Raw genomic sequence first — 25,824 nt, forward strand, 5'->3', positions numbered from 1 at the left:
ATTCATGGAAAATTATGGCTAGGTGTTATAAATAAACTTTGTTTTTTAACTTTGTTGCTTTTCTACTTTCCCAGCATGAACTTGAATGTAGCGCTTATGACGTTAGTGCCAGTATAAGTGATGCTATCCATAACCCCTAACATTAACACTAATATTAGGTTTGCAGGTGCCATTACCCGTGCCTATGAATAAATACAATGCCAGGCTTTTCTCTAATGCAGAAGGGTTTTTGTTTCAGCCTCTATATGATGTATGGTGTCTTTTAATGCCATTTTAGATAGTGGTCACATATCAGTCTGTTTTAAAAGCTCCACTGATGGCATGAAGACTTGGGCTATCTTTCCTAGTCAATCTACCTGTCAGACCTGTGAGAGAGTTGCTTTGTCACTGAGTCGTACCCTGAATAATAAGCGTGGAGAGTAGTGAAGAAGGCCGTAAATCACAGACCATTCAGCTTTCATGTGTGGCAAAACCGATTCCCATTGAACCCAGCAGGCTATCTGTGTGAAATCTAACGAGCTGCCATGCTCTGATATGCACACCTCACCATTTTTTTTTTTCTGATGACCCAAGCATCTCTCTTTTGGGAACACAGACCTGTTTTTGTTGTCTTTTTTTTTTTTTTTTCTTGCTTCAGCCCAGCTTTTCTCCTGCATTAATCAGCAGCCGATGGCTGCCTAGGAAGATGAAACGGCTCGAGTAGAACTCTGGAGAGACTCTAATACACTGATGCCTGCTGCAGAAGTGAATTAAAATCCAGTTCAGCACCCACTCTGAAGGGCTTTCTAGGGTATTTTGCAGGTGATTTTCAAGCATACCTGGATTATTTGGGATTTGATGTGAAGTGCTAAGGTGGTCCAAGGTTATAGGGGGGATTTTTATTTTTTTTTAGTTGACTGTGTATCCATTGCTTCATATTTATACCATTTTGATGCTTGGCAATGTGATATGATGTTATTAAAAGAGAAAAATATTTTTAGGCTTCTAAAAAATATATATTTTGTGTGTGTGTGTGTGTGTGTGTTCCAAACCTTTTTAAATCAGCAAGCGCTGTCAGTGAAGTGCGTTAGCTAAAGACAATAAGCTAGCTAGTGAATAGCTTCATTAATGTAAAGCGCTAATTATAGCGATCTGCCTAGCATTACATTAAGAGGTTTTCAGTAGGTTTAATGTTACATACTTTAATATTGCTAGCAAGCTAGCACAGCACTGTAACTTGCTGTGCGTTCAAGTCCTCCTAGGAAGTTCGTATTTACAAGTAATTATGACATCATGTGCGTTCAAGTCACTTTGGTCAGAGCAAAATGGCCGTGTACTGTCTCTTAATTAACTAAAAAAAATACAGCAAGGTTTTTAAGTCTACTTCTAGAAAATGAAGAACAAAGAATGCACATCAGGTGTTTTGAAGCCACTGTAAACTTTATCATTGCTTATTATATCGTAATTGTTCAGTGCTGTCATATATTGTGCAGGAAATTTGTTTGTTTTATTGTACCACATAATAACTGAAATCTTCTGAGACGAGTAATCATTAAATTTCAACAAATTTACCGTCAATTACAGACGTTGCATCAATTGATTCCGCCATGTTTTCTTACTGACACGCCCTCAACTTGAAAACTCTGATCTCGGAGAAATCCAGAGTTTCCCACTCGTAATTACGATTATTATGTGTAATTACAATCTTTCGGACATGATTTAAACACACCATTGGATGAGCTCATCATCATCATCTTCCATTTGGAGGACCACATGGAAATCTTTAGAACCATGGATGATGTTTGGGTAACACCTTCACTGTTTCCTCAAGTATATTGACTACCCAAACAACCTCAACACACTCCTCATCACCCAAGCCACACCTCTACCACCCCTTGTTTCTCACATAGTAGAAAACATTGATACAGGTCACCATATTGGAACTTTTGGCACCAGAAAACCGGTGTACATTTCCATTGGCAGCTGGTCTATTACAAAAGGTTCTAGTGGATGGGTTTTGTTATCTTCTCGTGACTGGCACCAACAGGAACGGATGTTATTCAGGGATGGAGTTGGCCCCATACTGTCTTACAGAATCAGATTTATTATTTTTTTTTCCTGAAAATTATGAAATTGAACCAGTGGAATAACAAGAAGGCACAGACACTATTTTTTTGTGCAGTCATTACAAGCTAATTTACCAAGCTGCTAAAGACAAAGGACCAAATGCGGTCTCCCTGCTGACACAGTGTTCTTGTATCTGCTTTTTACTTTTGCGTCCTCGTTTGAGACCGTTCTTATTGTTGGTGTGTATACTTAAGCGTTTTATCACCGCGCATTCAAAGACGTGCCACCACATTATGTGCATGTGTTTGTAAATAACACGCACATAGTCTGGCCTTTTCTGATTTGCACTTCATCAGCACTTCAGGCGCTTTTAGACATTTCCAAAACAGCGGGCTTCGCTATTGACTCGTCTAGCAGTTTAGATGGAAATTGAATTCTAGCTCTCATTTAATTTGTCCTCTAGCGACCGTTCTAGAGCGCGTCACTGCGAAAGTGGCACGCACGCACACTCAAATGCGTCGATAGCCAGAGCACGCTGCAGATATGACAGCTTATCCTTTGCCAACCCCCCTAGAGCTGCCAAAAATGATAAATTACCCCTCAGCCCTCTCAGTAGTTGGCTCAGGGGCAGTGCAAGCTATTTGTTCCATCCAGATATCCTATTGGTAAACACAACAGCAGTGATGTGTGAGTGCGTGTGCGTGTGTGGGAGGGTGGGTGTTTAAGTCACAAGACTGTGTGCATCTGTGCCACGGGTGGGTGGATATGAGTACGGGTCAATGGGTGAGCAATTGAGCATGTTAATGTGTTTGTGTATGTGTTAATGTGAGTGTGTGAGTGAGCATGTGTGCGTGTGTGAGTGAAAGACTTGTGTAATATATCGCCTGAGGTGTTCCATTTAATTTGCTCATCATGGTCCTGTCTGTTACAGTTCCGTGGTCAGTCGGTCACACCGTCCCCAGTGGAAAAGGTCTCTCTCTTGATGGTCAGAGCTCAGCAGTCAGTGCACATGGTTATGGCTCTATAGGTTATGGGTTTGATTGCAGGTAATAACTGTTGTCTTTGTGCCCTCAGGCCAGGCTTTTACGCCACATGGCTTCTCTACAGATTGCTCTGCATTCAGTTAGTGTCTCTTGCCACAAGCTAAATCGGTGGCCAAATGAAAGCTGGTTAATTTGTGTTGCTTTAAACCAAAGTGTCACGAAATTATAAGCTAATGTTTCATTGCTCTATGAATTTCAAAGTAGTTATTTCCATATTATTGTTCATGTATTTGTGAAATTCAGTTTAGTTTTTTTTTTTTTTTTTAAAAAAGATGTTTTGCTGCCAATTTTCAAGCATGCGTAAATTATTTGGAAAATGAAGTTGTGTTGATGTGCTGCAACATCATTGAGGCAGTTATATTAATGTTATATTAATATAGTGATTATGTCACAATTCTCTTTTCTGGGATATTGCAGATGTTGTCAGTATTTTTATAACAAATTTTGATCGTATGATAAAATCTTGTACTGAATCTTTAGAATTGGCAATGTTACAATTTTGTACAGGTTTTTTTTTTTTTCTTTTCATCATTCATAAATAATGAACCATTATTTAAAAATATAATTGAACACAGTTTTGAAAAATGTAACACCACTGTTTTGCTCGCAGTTTGTTAGGAAACCAAATCATGCGTCATAGAAACGTCTTCCGGGATTGTGGTGATAATTTTTTTTGTCATATCGCCCACCCCTGTTTTGGAATTTGGGGAATTTTTTTTTTTTTTTTTTTATGTACTTGAGTGATGAATTGTTCTAATTGTTTTTATACACTCCTGAGCTTTGAAAATTTAACTTTGGTCTCATTCTAATTGGTTGTTTGATGGGTGATTTTAACTCATTTAAAGAGGGCAACATTTTATACTTTTTATACTCTCATCGTTATGTATATTTATATCCCAAATTTATGTGATATTTGTGATTTATGTATATTTATCACATTTGGCTGGTTCTCATTGGAAAAAGTGTTTGTTTATTTATTATTTAAAAACACTAGTTTTTTTTTTAAGCCAGAAGGTTTCTTTATTGTTAGCTGCATTAATAATTATGTCAGTGGAAGATCCACTGTTTAAAAAAATAAATAAATAAAAAAAGTGTGTGTGTGTATATATATATATATATATATATATATATATATATATATATATATATATATATATATATATATATAGTGTGTGTGTGTGTGTATATATATATATATATATATATATATATATATATATATATATATATATATATATATATGTGTGTGTGTGTGTGTAATTTATTTATTTTTATTATTATTATTTTACTTTCCTTTTTATAAATTGTTTCTGTTTCAGTTTTAGTAGTGTAGTAGTAATCTAGTGTTCCAATGGCACTTGATATCCATAAACAAGCACGTTCTTCAGTCTTCTGCTCAGTAAATCAGGATTTCGCAGAGTTTTTTTGTGATTGTTGCAGCCATAAATGCTTTTCTGTGGGTTTTTTCACTGTTTATTTTTTGAAAAGTTTTTTTGTGGAAAGCTACTTGAATTGGCGAAATTGCATAAAAATGTTTTGCACGGTCTTTCACAGTGATGTTTGTTGGTAAATGAGATGTTTAGTTGTACAGTTTGACACACGTGAATCGAAGAGGCTAAATGCATGTTGTGATGCCGTGACATGACATGTCTTGGCCCAAATTTGCGGAAAATTTGGAAAAATTACGAGCGCCTATGAATATTGCGGCGTTTGCTTGATTTTGCGTTAATTTCTGCGATTGCAAAAATAACGAAATCATGGAGGGACTGGTATATGTCTGTAATAAGTTTCTGCCACATTTATAAATGTAGAGTTCTAATCAAAATTTTTCAACCCCCATTGCAAATCAGGTTTATTGTCAAAATTCACAGACTTTCATTTGTTTGCAATGAACAAACCTAACAAAAGCGATTGAAATAGTTCAACACAACGAATGCTTCAAGTGTTTTCCCCAAATTCAACTGAAAATGCAACTTATTATGATTTCTCCAGTTTCAAAATTATTCAACCCCCTCAATAGAATCCCTCAAAACAGCACAAATATGCAAAACAGGCATAGAACTATTTCATTGATTTTGTTTGATTTGTTCATTGCAAACAGCTGAATGTCTGTAAATTTTGACAATAAATCTGATTTGCAATGGGGATTTGAACAATTTTGATTGTAACTGTGTAAGTACAGTATAAATGTAGTCTAGTGCATTATTCAGTCTTTAAAACAAGTTGAGTTCTTTAATGTCCATATTCATTATACATTTTTTTTTTATTTCTGTTTTTCTATTAATAGTTTTCATGCTTTTAGTTCAATGTGAGTACTCTGGTAAAGTATTACAGTGGAATTCAAGAATTAGTTCACAGTCCTCTTTTTTGGAGCCGCTAATAATAGAGCAACATTTCAAGGACAATTTCATTGCAGGGGGTCAGCGCTTTTTAATATTTCCTCTTTTCTCAGTGCCTCCTCTCTCTCCCTCTCTCCCTCTTTCGCATCTCACATGATGAGATTGCCTCCTGCGTCCGCAGACTTCTGTAACAAGGTAATTCCATCACAGCAGAATTAGGTTTTGCAATGCAATTTGGAATCAGAAACTCAAACCATGCTCCAAAAATAGGTTGATTTAAAAAAAAAAAAAAGTAATCATATTTGAGACTATGATGTACTGAAGAAATAAGGCTATACTTCTGTTTGTTCTTTACTCCTTCTCATTCCTCTTAGTATGATGGATTTTTGAATTGATAAAGGCCAGAGGAAAGGAAAATAGAAGGACATCATGTTTATTTTATCCAGCATAATCTTGTCTAAAGCTGATTGACTGATAGAAGCTATCACTGCAGGCGAAGAAGAAAACGAAGAGAGGAGAAGAGTTAATGCTCAACACTTAAAGGACCTTAGTGAAAACTCCCAGCTGGGCTGTTTGCGATGGCATTTACCTTGACATTTCTTGCTGATGAACTTTATTGCTCTTTTAGACAGAGAAATTGCTTTCACCTTTATCATAATGCCTCACTTTGAAGGTTCTGCAGATACATTTCTTCTTTTGTCTCTTTGCCAGCAGTCTCTAAAGCAACGTCAGTTTGAAATGCAGTTTGCTGATTTTGAGTAGTTTCAGCACTGCCTCAGATTAGACTTTGGTCAATGGGAGAACTGTCATAAATGAATGTCTGTCTCTCACTCGCTCTCTCTCACGCTCTCTCTTCTCTCTCAGTCTCTAAAATGCAGTTAATATCATTAACACTGAGTTTCCATTGAGGCTTGGCAATAATCTTTTTTTATTTACATCAACAGAACTGCAAAATCAACCTACAACCTGTCACTAATTATATACAACATGAAATATTACATTTAATTTCTATTATAAAATTAACAATAATGTTGTATAAGAGAAATCCAATAAGGCATATGTGGAAATATTGGAATTTATTTTCTAGGATTTGTTTATTTTTTTATTTTTCATTCCACCTACCGAGTATTTAACTGTTATCTTCCACATTTTCTGTTATTTAAAATAACCCATATAGGCTTTTATTAACCTTGCTGATTTTTTCCCCTTAAAAAGATTGCTGTGCTGTTTCCTCTGTGTCTTACTTGCACTCCCAACCATACACGTCTACCATTAGGATGATGAAAATGGCTTTGTAGACCCATTTATACATCAGAGTTGTTTATATGGACCCTCGCTGAGATAAAGAAAAAATGATTGTTACAGTTGTATAGCTATAAAATCTAAAAGATGCCCCAGGGTAATGGAACACAACATTAAGCAGTGAACAGAGCACAATGGTATGGAGATACTTCATTTCCCCCAAAATAAATAAATAAATAAATAAATAAATAATGACATTGAATGGAAAATTATACTGGTGCAAGACCAAATACTATGATCCTAATTAAGGCAGTTGTATACTTTAAACAACAAAATAACTAAATGAGGGGAGGGAGAAAAAAGCCACATACATGTAAACCAAGCTGACATCCTGACAGAGAACAAACAAAGGCACAAATGCAGCCAGAGAGAGGTGGTGTGTATGTATGTATGTATGTATGTATGTATGTATGTGTATGTGTGTGTGTATATATGTATATGTATATATATTATATGACTTGGAATGAACAGCAAAAATTACACTATATGGCCAAAGGTATGTGGACACCTGACCATCCCACCCGTATGTGTTCCCTCCTCAAACTGTTGACACAAAGTTGGAAGCACTCAATTATATAACATGAATTTGTATTTGACAATTTCCTTGCACACAATGCAAAGCAAACTTCCCTGTGTTCAAACTCCCATGGGTTGACAAGGTTGAGTGGCCTGCTCAGAGCCCTGACCTCAACCTCACTGAAGACCTTTGAGATGAATTGGAATGCCGACTGCACCCCAGACCTCCTCACCCAACATCAATGCCTGATCTCACTTAATGACATGAATATGAACACATCCCACAGACACACTCCAAAATCTAGTGGAAAACCTTCCCAGAAGAGTGCAGATCATTTATAACAGCAAAAGTGGATTAAATCTGGGATGGGATGTTCACCAAGCACACATGGGTGTGAAGGTCTGGTGTCCAAATACTTTTGGCCATATTGTGAATATCTGAACATATGACAAACTACAATATGTCAAAGCATGTTGAAGGAAATCCAGTGCCTTTATGATATCCCACAATGCACCGGGACATTTCCGACACCGGGACAGTGTTTGAGAGCCTGGATGTTCACACCACAATGAATTTATGAATCTATGCTGAATGTAAACATTCTCAGAATTGCATTGGAATCCTAAATTCTAGACTCATCCATACATATCCTGATTTGGAAAACAGCTTGTAGTCCTGTTCATACTTTTTTTTGAAAATGGAAAACCTTTTTAAATGCTGACATGTGCAAGCTAGCACTATAGGTGGTGATAATGAGTTGTGAAATTTGATGTCAAACATGTAAAAAACAAACAAAAAAAAAAAAACAAAGGTAAGAGCATGCAGATTGCTCAAAATATGGAGCGTGGACCTTCACCTTGAGTGCAGTACATTGTAATGGATGGTGCAGCAATTAAGAAAAGGCACATTCCATGACCTAAATTGCCATTTTTATAAGGATGGAAGATCAAAATCCAGAGAAAAATATACGTTTTCCAAATATATACAATACTATGCAAAAAATCTTAGGCACCCTATTTTTTTTTTAGTACAAACTTTATTTTATTTTGTGACTTCTATATTATCGTGTCAGTACAAAAGCATTTTAGATTCACAAACATTAGTTTTCTAGCACAAAATTAAATGTTACAGAAATATGTCTGGGTGTCATTAAAGAAAGCAGTATATTACGTGAGAGACACTTTTCAGACAAAAACACAATGAAGGCTGATGGGTTTTTCTGCAAAACTAAGAAGCAAGTGTGACAGTCAAAGTCTCCAGAAGAACCGTGGCTGGTTCTGCAAGATGCTCAGTAAAACTTACAGCTCGTTTCCTATAAAACTGCATAAACTGTACTGGAGACTACTATTTTTATTTGTATTTTTTGTCACACCAAATATTGACTCTGTTTCATTTACTACTGTTTACTGCTCTTTCTGGTAGTTTTTTTTTTAATGTAGAAACATTTAATTTCATTATTTCAATTTGTTCCTATGGGGACCCTATTTTTTGTGATATTTCCCACTACTCATAGTGGTTAAGTAAACAGCTACTGTTACTAGTTAGTGTTTTTCCTCTTTTTTTTTTTTTTTTTTTTAAACCATAACTACAATTGATAAGAGGCATTAGGAAAGTAGCAAAGCAAAAATCTGGTATGATCATTCCTTTTTTTGGAAAGATATATAAGCTTATGTACGGTGGCTTAATAGTTAGCATGTTTGCCTTGTACCTCCGGGTTGCGTTGGGCATTCGATTCGTGCCTCTATGTCTGCAGAGTTTGCATGTTCTCCCCATGCTTCGGGTGTTTCCTCAGGGTACTCCAGTTTCATCCCCCAGTCCAAAGATATGCATTGTAGGCTGATTGGCATTTCCAAATTGTCCATAGGGGGTGAATGGTTGTGTGAGTGTGTGCGTGTGTGATTGTGCCCTGCATCCAGGATGTCCCCGCCTTGTCCCCCCGAGTCCCTTGGTATAGGCTCCTGGCCCGTTGCGACCCTGTGTGCAATAATCAGTACGAGAAATGGATGGATTTTTGCATTCCTGCACCTTTTTTCCTTTTCCATTGTAGTGAACTGGGAGGACCGACCAATCCTGCCCACACTCACAGAATGTTTGACCCTATTCTACCTGCCCTCAGCAGAAAATTTGACCAATCCCCCTGTTGGCTGATACTGCCTGCACTCACAGAAAGTTTGACCAGTCCTGCCCACTCCCGCTATATGTTTCACTCACAGTCTAACCCACCTACTCCCACAGAAGGTTTGACCAATCCCATCTTCTCTCACAGAAGGTTTGACCAATCCCATCGTCTCTCACAGAAGGTTTGACCAATCCTGCCTGCTCTGTTAGAAAGTTTGGCCAGTCCTGCTTGCACCCATAGAAGTTTTGACCAATCTCAACTGCTCTGATAGAACGTTTGACCAAACCAGCCTTCTCTAGTAAAAAGTTTGTCTAATCCTGCCTGCTCTGGTAGAAAGTTTGACCAGTCCAGCCTGCTCCCACAAAATGTTTGTCCAATCCCACCTGCTCTTGTAGAAAGTTTGACCAATCCCTCCTGATCTACTAGAAGGTTTGACCAATCAGTGACTGCTCCCACAATTCTAATTGGCCCTTGCCCACAAGATTTTCTGATGTGCTTAGTTGTTTCTGTTTTTCAGAATATAAACAAATTGGTCATTTAAACCACCGTGAATCTGACCAGGATAAAGCAGTTACAGATGATTATATTGAACGAAAGTAATGCAGTGCTGTACACGCATCATATATACTTTCATGTAAATGAATGTGGACTTTCTTTTGACCCACATGTTTTAGAAAGTAACCACCCATAGAACCTTTAAGGAACTCTACCAAGAATCTAAACATAACAACAACCTGTGATTCAAACATAGTTCTGTGGAACTGATCTTTTTCTCTCAGGGTGAATGTGGTTGAGTTGATGAGAGCGAGGGGTTTATAGAGATCAGCTTGCCTACCTCTCTCTCTCTGGTCCAAACTCTCTTCATGACTCTCCATTAGACAAAAGAGCTGGCGTTGTAGGCTCGTCACAGTTAACGCAACTCTGTTTCCATGGAGAGCGTGTGGTTTCCACGGCGCTGGTATGAGAGATTTTGCGTGAACGTTGGTATGTGTGAATGTGGAGCATGGAGAAGCCACAGGGATTCGCGCTGACCCCACTGCACTCACACTAACACAAAGAGTCACAGAACACCTCAAGCACTATTGTTTGACCTTCAGCATACTGCACTCAGCTATCTGACATGATTTACTTCAAGGACTTTTAACAGCATTTCACAAAGGAACGTCTCTTTCTGCTCAGTCTTCTGTAGCACAGAGATGTTGTATTGCTCATGGTGTATTATACCGTACACTCATACATGTACAATCCCATTTCTGGAGAAGTTGGGACAGTATGGAAAATGCAAAAAACAAACAGAAGAGTCATTTGAAAATTCTATTGACCCTGTACTATATTGAAAACACATTATTAACACTTTATTTGATGTTTTACTTTGTGAATTTAAATTATTTTTGAAAATATACACTCATTTCAAATCTGATGACTGCAACACACTCCAAGAAAGTTGGGACAGTCAAATGTTTACCACTGTGTAACATCAACTTTTCTTTTAATAACACTTATTAAGTGTTTGTACGCTGAAGACACCAGTTGGTTAAGTTTAGCAAGCGGAATTTTCCCCATTCATCCATTATGCGTTTCTTCAGCCGTGCAACTGTACTGCCTTCGTTACCTTATTTTACGCTTCATAATGTGTTACACATTATCAATCGCAGACAGGTCAGGACTGCAGGCAGGCCATGCTAGCGCCCGGACTCTCTGCTTATGCAACCATGCGCTTGTAATCCAGGCAGAATGCGGTTTGGCGTTGTCTTGCTCTGGATGGCAGCATATGTTGCTCCATTTTACATATCTTTCTTATTAAAGGTGCCCATGCCATGAGCACTGACACACCCCCATACCATGACAGATGCTGGATTTTGGACCTGACACTGGTAACTGCTTGGATGGTCCTTTTCCTCTTTGGCCTGCAGAACATGACGGCTGTTTTGTCCAAAAACTATTTGAAACATTGACTCGTCGGACCACAAAACACGATTCCACTGTGCTACTGTCCATCTCAGATAAGACCGAGTCCAGAGAAGTCGGCATTGCTTCTGGACAGTGTTGATGTATGGCTTCTGCTTTGCATAGTAAAGCCTTAACTTATATCTGTGGATGCAGCGGCGAATGGTGTTGATAATTGGCTTTTATTTTGTAAGTTGTGTCCTATACTATTTACAGAATATGAAACACACATTTGTATAAACACATTTTATTCATGATGCAATATTTTTGTCTTAAAACATAGTTAGCTAGCTATCCATAGATGGGTTGTTTTATTTGATTTTTAAACAGAAGATCCTGACGTAAACTCTGGCACCAATGTTATTTTGTGAGGAGGTTGAGTCGATGTAAGTGAGAAAATGGAATTAGGTGCTACTAATATCAAAATTCATTTCAAAATAATTTTTCATTGCTACTTCTTTTCCTCTTCCAGTGAACTTGCTTTTTCAAAGATTAAAATTGTCATTGTCCTGTGATCGTTTTTGCCATATTGCCCTCTGTAATCATAGCATTTCAATGAATAGCTAATGCGATTAGCTAGATTTCCCCCCATTTTGATTTTTTTTTTTTTTAACAACTGTGAGTAAGAAATGTTTTTGTTTTTCAGAAAAGGCCAGGCCATTGCCTGCTCGTGTTTGTTATTGTCTTACATTCATGACTCACTGAGTTACTGGATTAAAGTTCACCTAGATAAACCTGGCACTATTTCAACACGCAGATTTTTATTTGCATTTGACCCGACAGCAACTGTGAAACAATAGTACACTGAATATATTGTGAGGCAGAGTTTGGAAATGTTAAAGGCTAATAAAACAGGAAAGTGAACACACAAAAATCTGTAAATGTTCAAAATGGACAGTTGCCAAGATTCCACGAAACAGGAAATAATAAGAGGATTCCTGTCTAACCGGGGTGGGCGATTAAAGAAAAAAAATAAAACCTAATGTGTATCATGATGTTTGTTAAGAAACTCTGTAAAACTTTTATAAGGTAATTTATTTAACACTGAAAAGGAGAAGAAAACTTAAATCAGCTGCTTGTAAGTTCAGTTTGTAATTATTAAAAAAGTTATTAAAAAATATTGCATTACCCATGATGTATCAGAAAGTGTACTATGACATTTTATCACATTTTCGATATTATATCATCATATTGCTCAGCATGGACCCAAATAAGCACCTTTATCATTCCTCAAAGAGGGATCACGTCTTCTGAGCGAGGGAGCTCGCATTTCATTCTGAACATTAAGCCAGAGAGAATTCGCCATTATCAGTGTGTCTAGTTGAGCTAATGTTACCCAGCTGCTTTCCACACGAGCATTCTGTTCAGCTTCAGCCTTCACCAGCTAAAGTGGCAGTGATTAATGAGATTTTTCCTAGAGCCAACATTAATGTTACAATTTCACCTGTAGTGTTTGCACGAGGGGAATCTTTTTTTTTTTTTTTTTTCCCCCTCTTTTTTTTTTTTCTTTTTGCGCGTGTGTCTGGATCACCACAATTTCCATAATTAACCTGTCTCATGTTAGACATTAGTCACGGTGTATTAGGAGAGAAGACGGTGTGATGGAGAAGACAGGATGGGGGAGCTACAGCTGCAGAGTGAGAGCTCATGATGGAGGACCACCCTGGCAAGCTGCGAGGCATATTTTTGGATGCAGGCCTAGTGTATTAGGACTAAATTACACCGTCAGTTGGGAATGAATCTTTGGGGCTTCATCTGGGTTGGATACAAATGGCACTTTGTGTAAGACATTTGTCTGTTTGAATATGATAAACATTCACAGTTGAAATTGCAAGTTATTTTATTAGACACATTAGGTGATGAAAGTAGAGCGTATGTATTTTAAAAAGTGGGCAATTTCCTTTAGGATTAGAGTCCATACTTTCCTCATATGGTCCCACCGATATCCAAATCTAAGGCTTGTACAGCTATAATAACCATTTTATAATAGCCCTTCTGCTATTTCATATGATTCACAGCCCCTTCAGTCTGATCGTATTTGAAATTCGACTCTGAAAACCTCCAGATAGATTGATTCTCTGAAAGTTTTATAAGATGACTGCTCTAGAGGCATTGCTTAATGCATTAGCCTTATATCCCTACAGAAGAGGAAGCAATTATATTGGCCTACTTTCTCATATTCCATCATAAAGCTCTGTGAAATGTATGCAAATGTTCCTAGAGACACGAGACCCACTGTCCAACCCACTATCAACACACATGGCAACCCACTGACACTTGAGATGTGTGTTCTTTTTTTTGTTTTGTTTGTATCTTATCTGTGGAAGTTGTCCTTGTCAATGAAGGAACATTCTGTGTGTGTGTGTGTGTGTGTGTGTGTGCGTGTGTGTCTTCTCGCTTCGTTAACCTGTTTTTTATATGCAGCCACACGCTCAATGCCGCACCTCCTCCTTACAGACTAGATGGGTCTTTGGAAAGGGGGGTGGGTTGTTTGTGGTATTGTGTTATCTGCACTTTTTGTGCCAATTTTTTTTCTACACAAACGCAGATTTTGGACATTAAACAACCTGAAGCTACAGTATGTTCATCACACTGTACCTGTATATACGCTTAGGCCACCTGAGTATAATAGCCTACCTTTTATCACCTTAACCTGTTTTTTTTTTGTTGTTGTTGTTTTGTTTTGTTTTTGAAGATCACATCACTGCTTTCTTGCATAATTTCAAGTTCAGTTGTTTCCATAACATTTAAAATACATGAAAAATGATATCGCATATATGTTAAGATGGATGGATTAGAAAATGGATTATCAGTTTGTTTCATAAACTGTTTTTGAAAATAGGTACATTTCAAATTAAATAAAATTGTCTTTTGTTTGAAAACTTGAGATAGTACTGGGTGGCACGGATAAATAGCGGTCGACCGATAGTGGATTTTACAGATACCGATAATGGATTAATCAACAGATAAGTGTTTAAAATTGACACTGAATGAAAACACAACACTCAAATTAAAATATTGCTGAACTTTATTACAAAAATAAACAGCACTGAGTGTACCATGAAAATATACTGTATTTTTTTTTTTAAATGAAATAAATATATAAATATTAATATATATTATCTCTTAATAAACATTAAAGAAAATAAGAGATACATCCAAACTGAACCAAAAAGTAACACTCCAAACAAATAAAAATGGAGATGTCCAAAATGAATCAAAAAACACTTCAAATAACACAACAAAATTTCAGCGATAGTTTTTATTTCGCCTCTAGAGGCTGCTCTCGTGCTGTATAATGATAGCGGACCCTTCTCAGTCGCTCCCGCAAGGGACGCAACCGGGGAAAAACTGGCAGTGTGGATTTTTGCCTATAACCGATAGTTCCAGCAATCGATTATTTGTGCCTATTAATCTGCAAAACCGATCAATCGGCCAACCTTATGGCTAAAGGGTGGCTGTGGTAGAGCGGGTAGTAGAGCGGGTTGTCCACTAATCGTAGGGTTGGCGGTTCGATTCCCGGCCGACATGACTCCACTGGCCGAAGTGTCCTTTGGCAAGACACTGAACCCCAAGTTGCTTCTGATGGCAAGTTAGTGCCTTGCATGGCAGCTCTGCTACCATTGGTGTGTGAGTGTGTGTGTGAACGGGTGAGTGAGACACAGTGTAAAGTGCTTTGTAGAACCGCTAAGGTTAAAAAAAAGCGCTATATAAGTGCAGATTTACCTTAAAGAAATATATCATGATAGTTTAAACAAATATCATCTGTATACATATTTAAGCGAAATTGCACAAGCAAAAATGTGGTTATACCTAACTTAATCGCACGTTGGCTAGCTAAATCAGCATCCCTTCTTCCTTTATATCTTCAACTGATGAGCTTTCATATTTTAAACCAAAAGTGATATTCCTGAACGGTATAATTTTTCCTTTTTCCGCTGATGATTTCACTAACACTACTGTAGTAACCGTTACAAACTAGGAGGTAGAATTTTACATGGCGAACACAGATGACCGGAGTGATGCACACAGTGAAACATCCCAGTGCGATTATAGGAAATATAGGCACCCTTGAAATGCTGCTCGACCAGTCAAATTAGTGGACCTAATTTATACAATAACTGTTATATAAATCACAATATATTATGATGTTTCTCTGACATAACAAGGACCATAATATTGACATATTTGGGTTTCATGTTGAACAAATAACACAACCAAATGTTTTTTTCTGCGTAGCAAACCACACCATCATTGACTGAACACTGCTTCATCACAAGTGAGTATTAAAATAACATAAATATAAACGTAAAAAAAACATTATAAATAGAAATAAAATAATTTGTCAGTACATTAAATGCCAATAGTATCTAACGTTGTCTTTTTTGTTTTTATAAATAAAATGGATCAAACCTTTGTGTTTACATTTTTTAAATGAATTAAACTAATGTATTAATGTGTTTATAGACAAAGATACAAAAGTATTAAACCCTTATGTAATAATAATAATAATAATAATAATAATAATAAATACATCGATAACAACAATAATTAAAACAAAACAAAAACACTATCATTTTAAATGGGAATTTCACACCTAAGTTAGAGCTGTGAAATTTTCTTAAATGCAAGTTTAAATTATTTTGAAGACTTAGTATTCATTTTTCATATAATATTTTCTGTTGCCTTTAAAATAACCATTACATAAACCATTCAGAGTAGAGCTGCACAAACCACAGACACAATTGTTGCTTTTTTTTAAGTAAATAAATACATATACACGAGGAGACAATGAATTGATTGTATCAAACTTATTGTCTGTTATTTATTTAAATCGTTTCCTATGGTGTAGCTTGGGTAGAATGTTCAGAACGTGTGTGTGTGTGTGTGTGTGTGTGTGTGTGTGTGTGTATATATTAGTGCAGTTACAGATCCTACAGTATAACAGAAATAAGTGATTAGTAAGTGCCTGTTGCAAATTACTTCTTACATGGAAACAGATGCCCGTATAAATAATTTATAATCACACTTTGCTCAAATGGAATGATGAGATGCCTAGGAACTGTCACTTCTGATTAATACCCAGATGAATCGGAGTCCACTGGTAACAAGAAGCACCGCCCCATCACATTTTTCTTTTCCCTACAGTATTTCAGTTCTCTAATAACATATTTCACATTTACCAAAAAGAACATTTTGACCCTACCACAGTGTAATATTTACTGAATTCATATCGCTGAATTATTCTCTCTTGCGTGTATCCCCAGTAGAGTTCAACAAATTCCACCTCAACTTCTAATGTCAAGGTCGAACAGATAACATTTGCCATTTCACCATGTTTTCTACTGAACCTGATGGGACTAGCCTTAATATTATTGTCGAAGAAGATGCTCGCTGTAAGCCCCGAATAAAGGGATTATACATCCTGTCTATTTTTAATTCATTGGTTAACAGAAGGCAATTGGCTTTTTTTAATGAGAAAACAAAATGGTGTGGTAATTATCTCTTCCAGGCATAGTAATCATTTATTTATTTATCTTCCTGATTATGCTTCTCTCACTCTCTTTGTCCTTCTGGCAAACTCTTCTCTTGGGATTGACCATCTAAGTGGGATGGGTTTACTCGCTCAATGTTTATGGATCCAAAAGGAACTTTTCTTTTGATTGATTGTTTTAATATATAAATTACACAGGGTATAGAAATCAGTCAGCATAGTACAGTCACTCTGAAATACTCTCCCAAGTGGATATTGTGGTCAAGTTTGCTAAGACGGTGATGATCCTTTAGCAACCACAGAGCTATTTTTTATTTTTATTTTTATATTGTGCCAGTAATTTCAAACATAATGTCGGTCACGTAGTCCCAGAACAGAGAAATTGGCCAAGAGTATCATATATATTTCACCTCAATACAGTGTACAGATTGGACTGAGAATCGTTCCAAGTGCTCAAATGCAATCTGTTGGTTTCATATAAGTTGTGCAATCCAAGCTGATGCTGATACTGTAGTTACAATGCAAGAGATGCAAGTGATTTTCTAGCATCTAAGAGGAAGTTTTGTTTAATACAATATATGTTCAAAGGTTTGTGAACAACTGACCATCACACTTATATGTGCTTGTTGAACATCCAATTCTATATTTAGCCCCCATTATAATAACCTTCACTTTTCTGGGAAGGCTTTCCACTAGATTTTGGAGCATGGCTGTGGGGATTTGTGATTATTCAGCCATAAGCGCATTAGTGAGATCAGGCACTGATGTTGATTGAGGAGGTCTGGGGTGCAGACGGTGTTGCAGATCATCTCAAATGTGTTCACTTGGGTTGAGGTCAGGGCTCTGTGCTGGACACTCAAGTTCTTCCACTCCAACCTTGGCAAACAATGTCTTCATGGGGCTCGCTTTATGCACAGGGGCATTGCTATTCTGAGAGAGTTTCTTAGTTCTAGAGAGAGGAAATTGTAATGCTACATCATGCAATGACATACAATTGTCTATACAATTGTGCACTTATAACATTTTGGGGGCATTTTTTGGGGAAGAACCCCAAATGGTCAGGTGCCCACAAACGTTTGGCCATACGGTGTATACTTGCTTTACATATGATCAGAATTGTGTTTATAAAATTTTCATTTAACTGTGCCCCTTTTTTCTGCAGGTATTCTGACATTTCTGGAATGAAGGACTACATTTGCACCAGCTGCTCTGATGCTACTCCAACTCCTTCAAAAGTATCAATAAGGAATGAATTTGAATGAAGGACAGAAAACGGGTTCTATCAGCTGCTTATCATGCGTTCAGGGAGCCGTGTACAGACAAAATCATCTCAGTTAAAGAAGCCGACAACAGATATGGTGACATAGTGGTGTTTAATATGGAGGAGACCAGCTCTTTGAACATCTCTGTTCTTTACTCACAATGTTTTTATACACAGACATAAATTGATGGTGTAAATGGAAAGAATCTGAGATTTGACTCGATTTTGCCTTTTGCCCCTCGTTTATTTTATTTATTCATTTGTTTTCTGTGGGCTGGGGGGGTGGGGGGGTCATCCCCACGATGCTGGGTGCTGGCTGCGTGCGACGTCTCCTCCGCCAGCTCACGCTCCAGACCATCTTTCTCCTTCTCTTCCTCTTGTGCATGCTCAGCGTCTTCATTTCTGCCTACTTCCTGTATGGCGTCAAAAGGGAGTTTGAGCCTTCTGCTGGAGTCGTGCCAGAGGACTGCGATGATGATGTCACGGCATCACGGCTCCTGCCGCTCCAGGATGAAGTGGCCGGAGATGCGGCGGCAGATGGCAGCCAGACCGACCCGGTGGTTCTCGTGTTTGTCGAGAGTCAGTACTCCCAGCTGGGTCAAGACATCGTAGCTGTGCTGGAGTCGGCCCGATTCCGGTACCACACAGAGATCTCTCCAGGAAAAGGAGACATGCCTACGCTGACAGAGCGCGACCGAGGCCGCTTCGCTCTCATCATCTACGAGAACATCCTGAAGTACGTCAACATGGACGCCTGGAACAGGGAGCTGCTGGATAAATACTGTGTGGAGTATGGAGTGGGAATTATCGGCTTCTTCAAGGTCACATGATCTACTCTATCTCTCTGTCTGTCTCTACACTTGGATGATTAATGTGATAATCCAAATTATTATAGTCTGACCTCACCATACGAAATGGATTTTGTATTCTGCTAATATGTCACTCCCTGAGCCAGTTCACAGATTTTTTTTTTTTTTTTCTCACTCCATCCTTCTCCCAATCCCTGTGTGTGTGTGTCTGTGTGTGTAGGCGAATGAGAACAGTCTCCTGAGTGCCCAGCTGAAAGGTTTCCCTCTGTTCCTGCACTCAAATTTGGGTCTAAAGGACTGCACCGTCAACCCCAAATCACCCCTCCTGCACATCACCCGCGCCCACGAGGTCTGTTCAGATGTTACCTTAACAGACTTCTTATGATGTTTGTGCTTAAAGATGATAAGCATGTTGGATGAGGTACTGGGATTACCCGAAGACTCAGCATGATGATTATAGCTGGTTTAACTACTTCTCTAAGAGGGTAAAGAGGCAAAAATATCTTAAACAGATTTGGTTCTTGCATAAATATGGAATTTGAAGGCACTCGTACCTGGACAAATATCGCTGCTGGAAAAAAAAAACAACAATAGAAAGCCTCATAGAGTTTGTAATGGTTATAATGGGAATTGTATTGGTTTTAACGGAAACTGTAATGGTCCCTGTGGGTCTCTACTGGTAATTTATTGGTGGAATGTATGTCTAATGGATACCATTAAGGACCAATAATGGTAATGGTTTTAACAGTTAGCTGATGGTTTCTAATGGTATTTGTAGTGGAAACCATTTGATGTATTGTGATGGTTTCTGTTGATTTTTTTCAGCAGGGATAGAAGTGTATAAATTATATGTATGTACGTTATATACGCGCACTCAAGATATACTGTAAAATAAGGTTCTACATGTGTTGCCTTTAGGCATGTGTACCTTCTTAAATAAAGTTAGGGAGTAGATTAAAACTAAATTTTCAAAACGGAGGAATGTGGAGGGTTGTATATTTTTGGGAGAAAGTACCTACTACTGAGAGGATTACTTCCCTGTTTGGAGAATGGGTCCAGACAGGCAAAGGCAAGAAGTAACGGGAAAAGATGAGATAAGATGAGGATACGCGATGGAAAGAAGATCATGGTGAGGAAGATATGAGGTTGCATTATGTTAAAGTATGATAATCAGTGTACTTTGTAATCAAATAGTATGTTGATTTTTGTCTTTTACTAAATGAATAAGAATAATAACGGAATGAATGATTCATGAATGTAACCGTATATACTCCAATCTTCTACCTCAACCCTTGTAGCAGTCTAAGGTAAGGTACAGTTAGTAATCTAAGAGAGGCTATCTGGGCTTGTGAGCAATTTCTGATGGCAATGTTGTGAATTCTTTATATTTCTGGATTTCTTGTGTTAATACCAAAGTCTGGTGAAAATTTCATGTGAATAGACTCATTGGAAATGCATTTACTGAAAAGAAAAAAAAAATGTCGACGCATTCAATACTTATTTCCCCCACTGTATATATAATGTATACTCTCTCTCTCTTTCTTTCTCTCTCTCCTCAGGTGGTCAGAGGTCCTCTGCCTGGTGATAACTGGACCGTGTTCCAGTCCAACCACTCCACATATGAGCCAGTACTGTTAGCGAAGACCCAGTCAGCAGAGAACATAGGCCTACACGCCGTCCTCCACACATCCGTGGTTCAGGACCTCGGCCTCCACGATGGCATCCAGCGCGTGCTGTTCGGCCACGGCCTGGCCTTCTGGCTACACAAGCTCGTGTTCGTGGACGCTGTGGCCTTCCTCACATCTAAGAGGCTCTCACTGTCCCTGGATAGATATGTTCTGGTCGACATTGACGATATCTTCGTTGGAAAAGAGGGCACCAGGATGAAGATGGCTGATGTAGAGGTGAGGGTGAGCTGCAGCAATACTAAAGGTTTATCATATTAACTAGGGATGCACCGAATGTTCAGCAACCGAATAAGTGAAAATAATAAAATAAGTGAAAGGGCCTAATAAATTTGACCGAACAATGACGTGTTTTATGACTCGTCCAAATAGCCTAGCAACCAGAGTGAGACGCGCAAATGTCACGACCTCGATGAAGGGGCGCGCACATGCACGAGCTACATGCACGAGCTACGGGCTCTTCGGATGTTGACGGAAGTTTACTGTGGACACGTGTGTTTGTTTTGTTTCTGTTCCGGAGTCTTCTGTCATGTCGCGAGACGTAAGGGAGTAGAGTACAGAAGCAGGTAAAGACGTATTTATTTAAGGGCAGGCAGACAAATCCAAATCGTAATCCAAAAAACGTAGTAAAGACAGGCAAAGGGTCTGGCGATCGGCAAACGGGCATAAACGGAGCAAAGCAGGAATCAGAGTCGCGGTCACAGAAATCAGGGTCAAAACACAAAACAAGAAACATGAACTAGTACTATGGACTGGGAGCGGAAAAACCAGCGGGGACTAAATGAACTGATCTATAGTTTAAACTAACTAAATCTATCAAGGAACATAACATTAACAACGTATCTAACTATACTATATCTACTATAATACTCCGCGGGGTGTACAGGGACGCCAGCGGTATATATCCCCAATATATAATCAGCCATATAGAAGTGAATAGAACCATTTTTTGCACTCTTGTCAATGGACTTTTTAATGCACTTTTTTGTTGTAGGCTACAGAGTGTTCCATTCTTTCAGCAGTCAGTTATAGGCCTAACATAGGCTATTCAAGGGGGGCTCAAAGATGACCACATCAAAATATTTTTATTTTACTATTTTATTTATTTAAAGTTATATTGTGCCTTGTTGGTAGCCTATGCCTGCTGGAATGAAAAAAAATGTTCAGTGTTAAATAAATATTTTGAAATTTTAGTTTTCGTAATTGATTCTTTTCTTTGAAAAGCAAGACAAAATAGTAAAAAGCACATTTTGACTATTTAATTTATGCAATGGTAAAAAAAAATGGCAAAATAAATGGAAAAAACGCGAAAAAACGTATTCGGCCTTCAACTTTCGGCCAAGTTTTTCATTATATTCGGTTTCGACTTCGACCAAGAATTTTCAGTTCGGTGCATCCCTAATTTTAACGTAAATAAGCATTGCTCTTTTGTGTTTGTTCTGTGCATATTATTAATTAATTGGTATTAAGTGGTTATATCAATTGTTTTTTTTTAAATAAATGATTTATAAATTTGACACCCAAAATGGCCCTTGTAATTTTACCTTAAGAATTCCAGACTTTATGGTTTTGCCAATTAGAATGACTTACATTTGCATACTGAAACATGATAGGCTCTCATATTTTATGATGCAAAACTGAGTGACTGTTTATCCACTATGGACAGCACTATTTAATTCTTTCTTCTAGAGGTTTAACCATAAAAACAGTTATTAAAAATGAAGGTTTTGGGTGCTTTAGGATGTTGTGAAGACTTAAGATCAAATAGTGTAATGATGAAGATGTAGGACGAATTGGACATATTACATATAGAGACATGATACGATTGGGATAATATTTCAGACTTTAAATTAAAATAATCATTGTGTTAGTGAGAGTTTCTGATTTTGCATGTGTAATTCTTCCACATCCAGGCACTGGTACAGATGCAGGACGAGCTGCGGAAGTCAATCCCAAACTTCACCTTTAACCTTGGCTTCTCAGGGAAGTTTTACCATGCAGGTCAGTGGACGATATGACGGTAATGTTTTATTGAGAATTGTGTGTTTCTGTGCATGTACAAGAGTGTGCACTGGTACTGAGATATCATGCAACCTTGTTTTTTTTTTTTTTTGTTTTTTTGCATGTATGTAGGAGTGTGTTTGTCATTGGACAAAGAGAGATAAAACATTGTCGACTGCTAATAAATAATAAATTACATAATAGATTACAGTACACCCTATTGCTTTTTGTTTTATTTTATTTTTTTACACTGCTTCACGATTCGGTGGTTCGATACTTCAACTAATAAAACATTTTCTACTCCTACACTCCGATTTCTTTTTGCACCCCTGTATTATGCTGTGTTAATATAGACATCATATTGGTTTCTTCACAGTAATGTGAATATTTTACTTCATAAAAATGATGGGTGTGTAAAGATCAAGGTGAATTGTTGTCTTGTTGTCTGTGTGTGTGTGTGTGTGTGTGTGTGTGTGTATGTAGGTACAGATGAGGAGGATCTGGGTGATGACCTGTTGTTATCGTATGTTAACGAGTTCTGGTGGTTTCCACACATGTGGAGTCACATGCAACCTCACCGCTTTCATAACCAGAGCGTGTTAGCAGAACAGATGCTCTTGAACAGACGCTTCGCTGAGGTGAGTACGATACACACACACACACACACACACACACAAAAGATACGTTAAGATAGTCAGAGCTGTCAAGTTCAGCCAAGCTACAGCAGCCCTGGAGAGTTGAGTGTCATGTTGATGATTTGTGTGTGTGTGTGTTTGTGTGTGTTTGTGTGTGTTTGTGTGTGTGTGTGTGTGTGTGTGTGTGTGTGTGTGTGGGGCAGTGATGTCTAGAGGGCATAGAATTGAAGTCCAGTCAGCTTTCTTATCATTATATTACAATATAGAGTTCAGTGACAAAATGCAGTTATAGTTTCTTGAATATACACTGGGAAAAAAAAGCTCAGTGAATTTACTTAATTCAGATGCGTACATCAGTTCCACGTGATTGAACTGCATTACATTAACAGTTTTTTCTTCCGTACACCCAACATGATTCGAACGTGTATTAAATTGAACTCTGCATTCTCATCTGAGCTTAGGATCGAACCCTAAGCTCACTGGCATTGTGAAACAACCACATTACTGCTACGCAACATGCTCACAAGATTTTATAATGTAATCAGATTGTATTAATACTACGTGAATCGCACTCGCTCTCCATAATGCAATGTAATAATTAGAAACTTGTTTCAATGAAGTTTAGGATAAGCAACGAAATACCAACAAGACTTTTGATAAGAAACTTTGTTTTTATGTAAACTATACTTCATTTTCAATCCCTCCAGGATTTTGAGATTTTGCGATCGCAGAAATGAACACAAAATCAAGCAAACTCAGCAATATCTGGCGGAGCTTGCAATTTTTCAAAATTACTGCAGATTTTCCGCTGATTTGGGCCAAGACGTGTGATGTGACGTCATCACAACGCGCATTCAGTTAAAGCCCTCTTCGTTTCACGTGCGCTGTACATGAGTACAGCTGAAAAGGTCTCATTTAATAACAAACATCACTGTGAAAGGCCGTGCGAAACTATTTCATGCTATTGCAATTTCGCCAATTCAAGTAGTTTTCTGCAAAAAAACACAAAAAAAAACACTATGCTAATTGCATCGCAAATGTTTTGTTTTTTTTTTTGTTTTTTTTAAAGTAAGCAAAATCAAGCATGCAATAACCTAAAAAAAAAATTCAGCCAAATCCTGTATAGACTGCTTAATATGTTTTCTTAAAGCTGACCCACCACATGTCCCATTCCATTTATTAAATTTTTTTCAATGTACTGACATGCGAATCGAGACAGGATTGCACAACATCCAAAACGTGTTGTCATGATGCACCTGTGTAATCCTGTTTCGCATCCGTCACTGTATATAATCTAGAATCTTAGAACCAGCAACTTCATTATAAGTATATTTCTCATGTGCACAATGGTATTGGCTGTTTCTTCTAATTCAGACACTGCACTCAAACCCTATTCCATTATTTGCACCTGAGTACACACACACACACACATACCTTAAGTAAACTTTAATAAACTTAAAGGAAAGTTATTGTTAATGATCAGGATTGGGTAATCACTTTGAGAGCTCTTTTTAGAAGTTGCAATCAAAGCACCGACAAGCCGTTTACGTCCCTCAACGAACTTCACTCTGTTTATAGTGCGAAATGAAGAGACTAGAGCCCTTGTACTTCCTAAGGCATCCTTTTAAGTATGTAATTATTATAAATCTAGAACTGCGGCACCATTAAAGCCTGCTGTTTTTCTTGATTAAACTAAACGCTAAGCATTCGTATTGACATTATGGGTGTAACGCCAGTACTTTCATTTTGTAGTGAAATGTAATCTACTTTGCATTCACCCACACCAATTATAATGAGATTCACACTGCCTAGGAAGTGCATTCTTGTTTTTATCTAAACGAATCGGGAAAAAAAACCCCCATCCGTTTACGTCCTTTTATTGAGCTTGTTGACTAGCGTTTTGGTGGGTTTTTTTTTTCTTTGGTCTATTCTTTTGGCGTCAGTTTAATTAGATTATGATTTCGAAGAAGCTCCACCTCTTAGAGAGATGAATAAATGGGTAACAAACAGATACGAGCATAAGAAGAGAAATAAAAAAAGGGACATTTGTGTCATCACTGCAGTTTTAACTCTACTAGAGGTTACTTGGAAGCAGCCTGAGATTATCAAATCATTGTTTAGGATCAAAGATCGATTGCTGTGTTCACACCTAATCATAAGAACCACTCCAAGGGGGTAAAGACACCGGGATTGGATTCAACCGGACTAAAGGCATACTTCTTACCATTATATGAAGGCACTAAGAGTGTAACTGTCAGTAGGTCACACCCATACTACAAGTTCAAACTATGAACCAATTCATGAATTGAAATCAGGATAACTATGACTGGACTGTGAGGTTTGTACACACTCCACACCACACAATAATCTAGGAAGTTTGTTTAAGCCTAACTTCAGGTCATTTGTGATGATTAAGATGGACAAGACATACGTAAATTGGCCTGGTAGTGTTCGACCACTGCAGGGCAGTAGATCTCGGTTCCTTCTGAAAAAGAGCGATTCTTTTAAATATAACTGGGACACAAAAATTTCATATCAACACAAGCCAACGTTTTCATATTAAATGCTTAGTAACAATGAACATCATGGATATAAATGGTCTGCACTTATATAGCGCTTTTTTAAC

General features: G+C 37.8%; 1 protein-coding gene across 4 annotated transcripts in view; it reads left to right on the top strand.

Moving 5' to 3' along the window:
- ndst1a (N-deacetylase/N-sulfotransferase (heparan glucosaminyl) 1a) overlaps nt 1–25,824 on the top strand; it is a 79,102-nt gene that overhangs the window by 38,420 nt on the left and 14,858 nt on the right. For 2 of the 4 annotated variants that reach the window (XM_053641011.1, XM_053641009.1), the window contains 6 exons: nt 15,553–15,592; nt 17,970–18,889; nt 19,098–19,226; nt 20,437–20,781; nt 22,476–22,563; nt 23,047–23,201. In XM_053641011.1, the coding sequence (XP_053496986.1) occupies nt 18,371–18,889; nt 19,098–19,226; nt 20,437–20,781; nt 22,476–22,563; nt 23,047–23,201 (1,236 nt within the window). In that variant the 5' untranslated portion in view covers nt 15,553–15,592; nt 17,970–18,370. The remainder of the gene's footprint in view (nt 1–15,552; nt 15,593–17,969; nt 18,890–19,097; nt 19,227–20,436; nt 20,782–22,475; nt 22,564–23,046; nt 23,202–25,824) is intronic. The other 2 variants (XM_053641008.1, XM_053641010.1) reach the window with 1 other exon arrangement.

Source organism: Ictalurus furcatus, chromosome 14, assembly GCF_023375685.1.
Source record: "Ictalurus furcatus strain D&B chromosome 14, Billie_1.0, whole genome shotgun sequence".
Taxonomy (NCBI): Eukaryota; Metazoa; Chordata; class Actinopteri; order Siluriformes; family Ictaluridae; genus Ictalurus; species Ictalurus furcatus.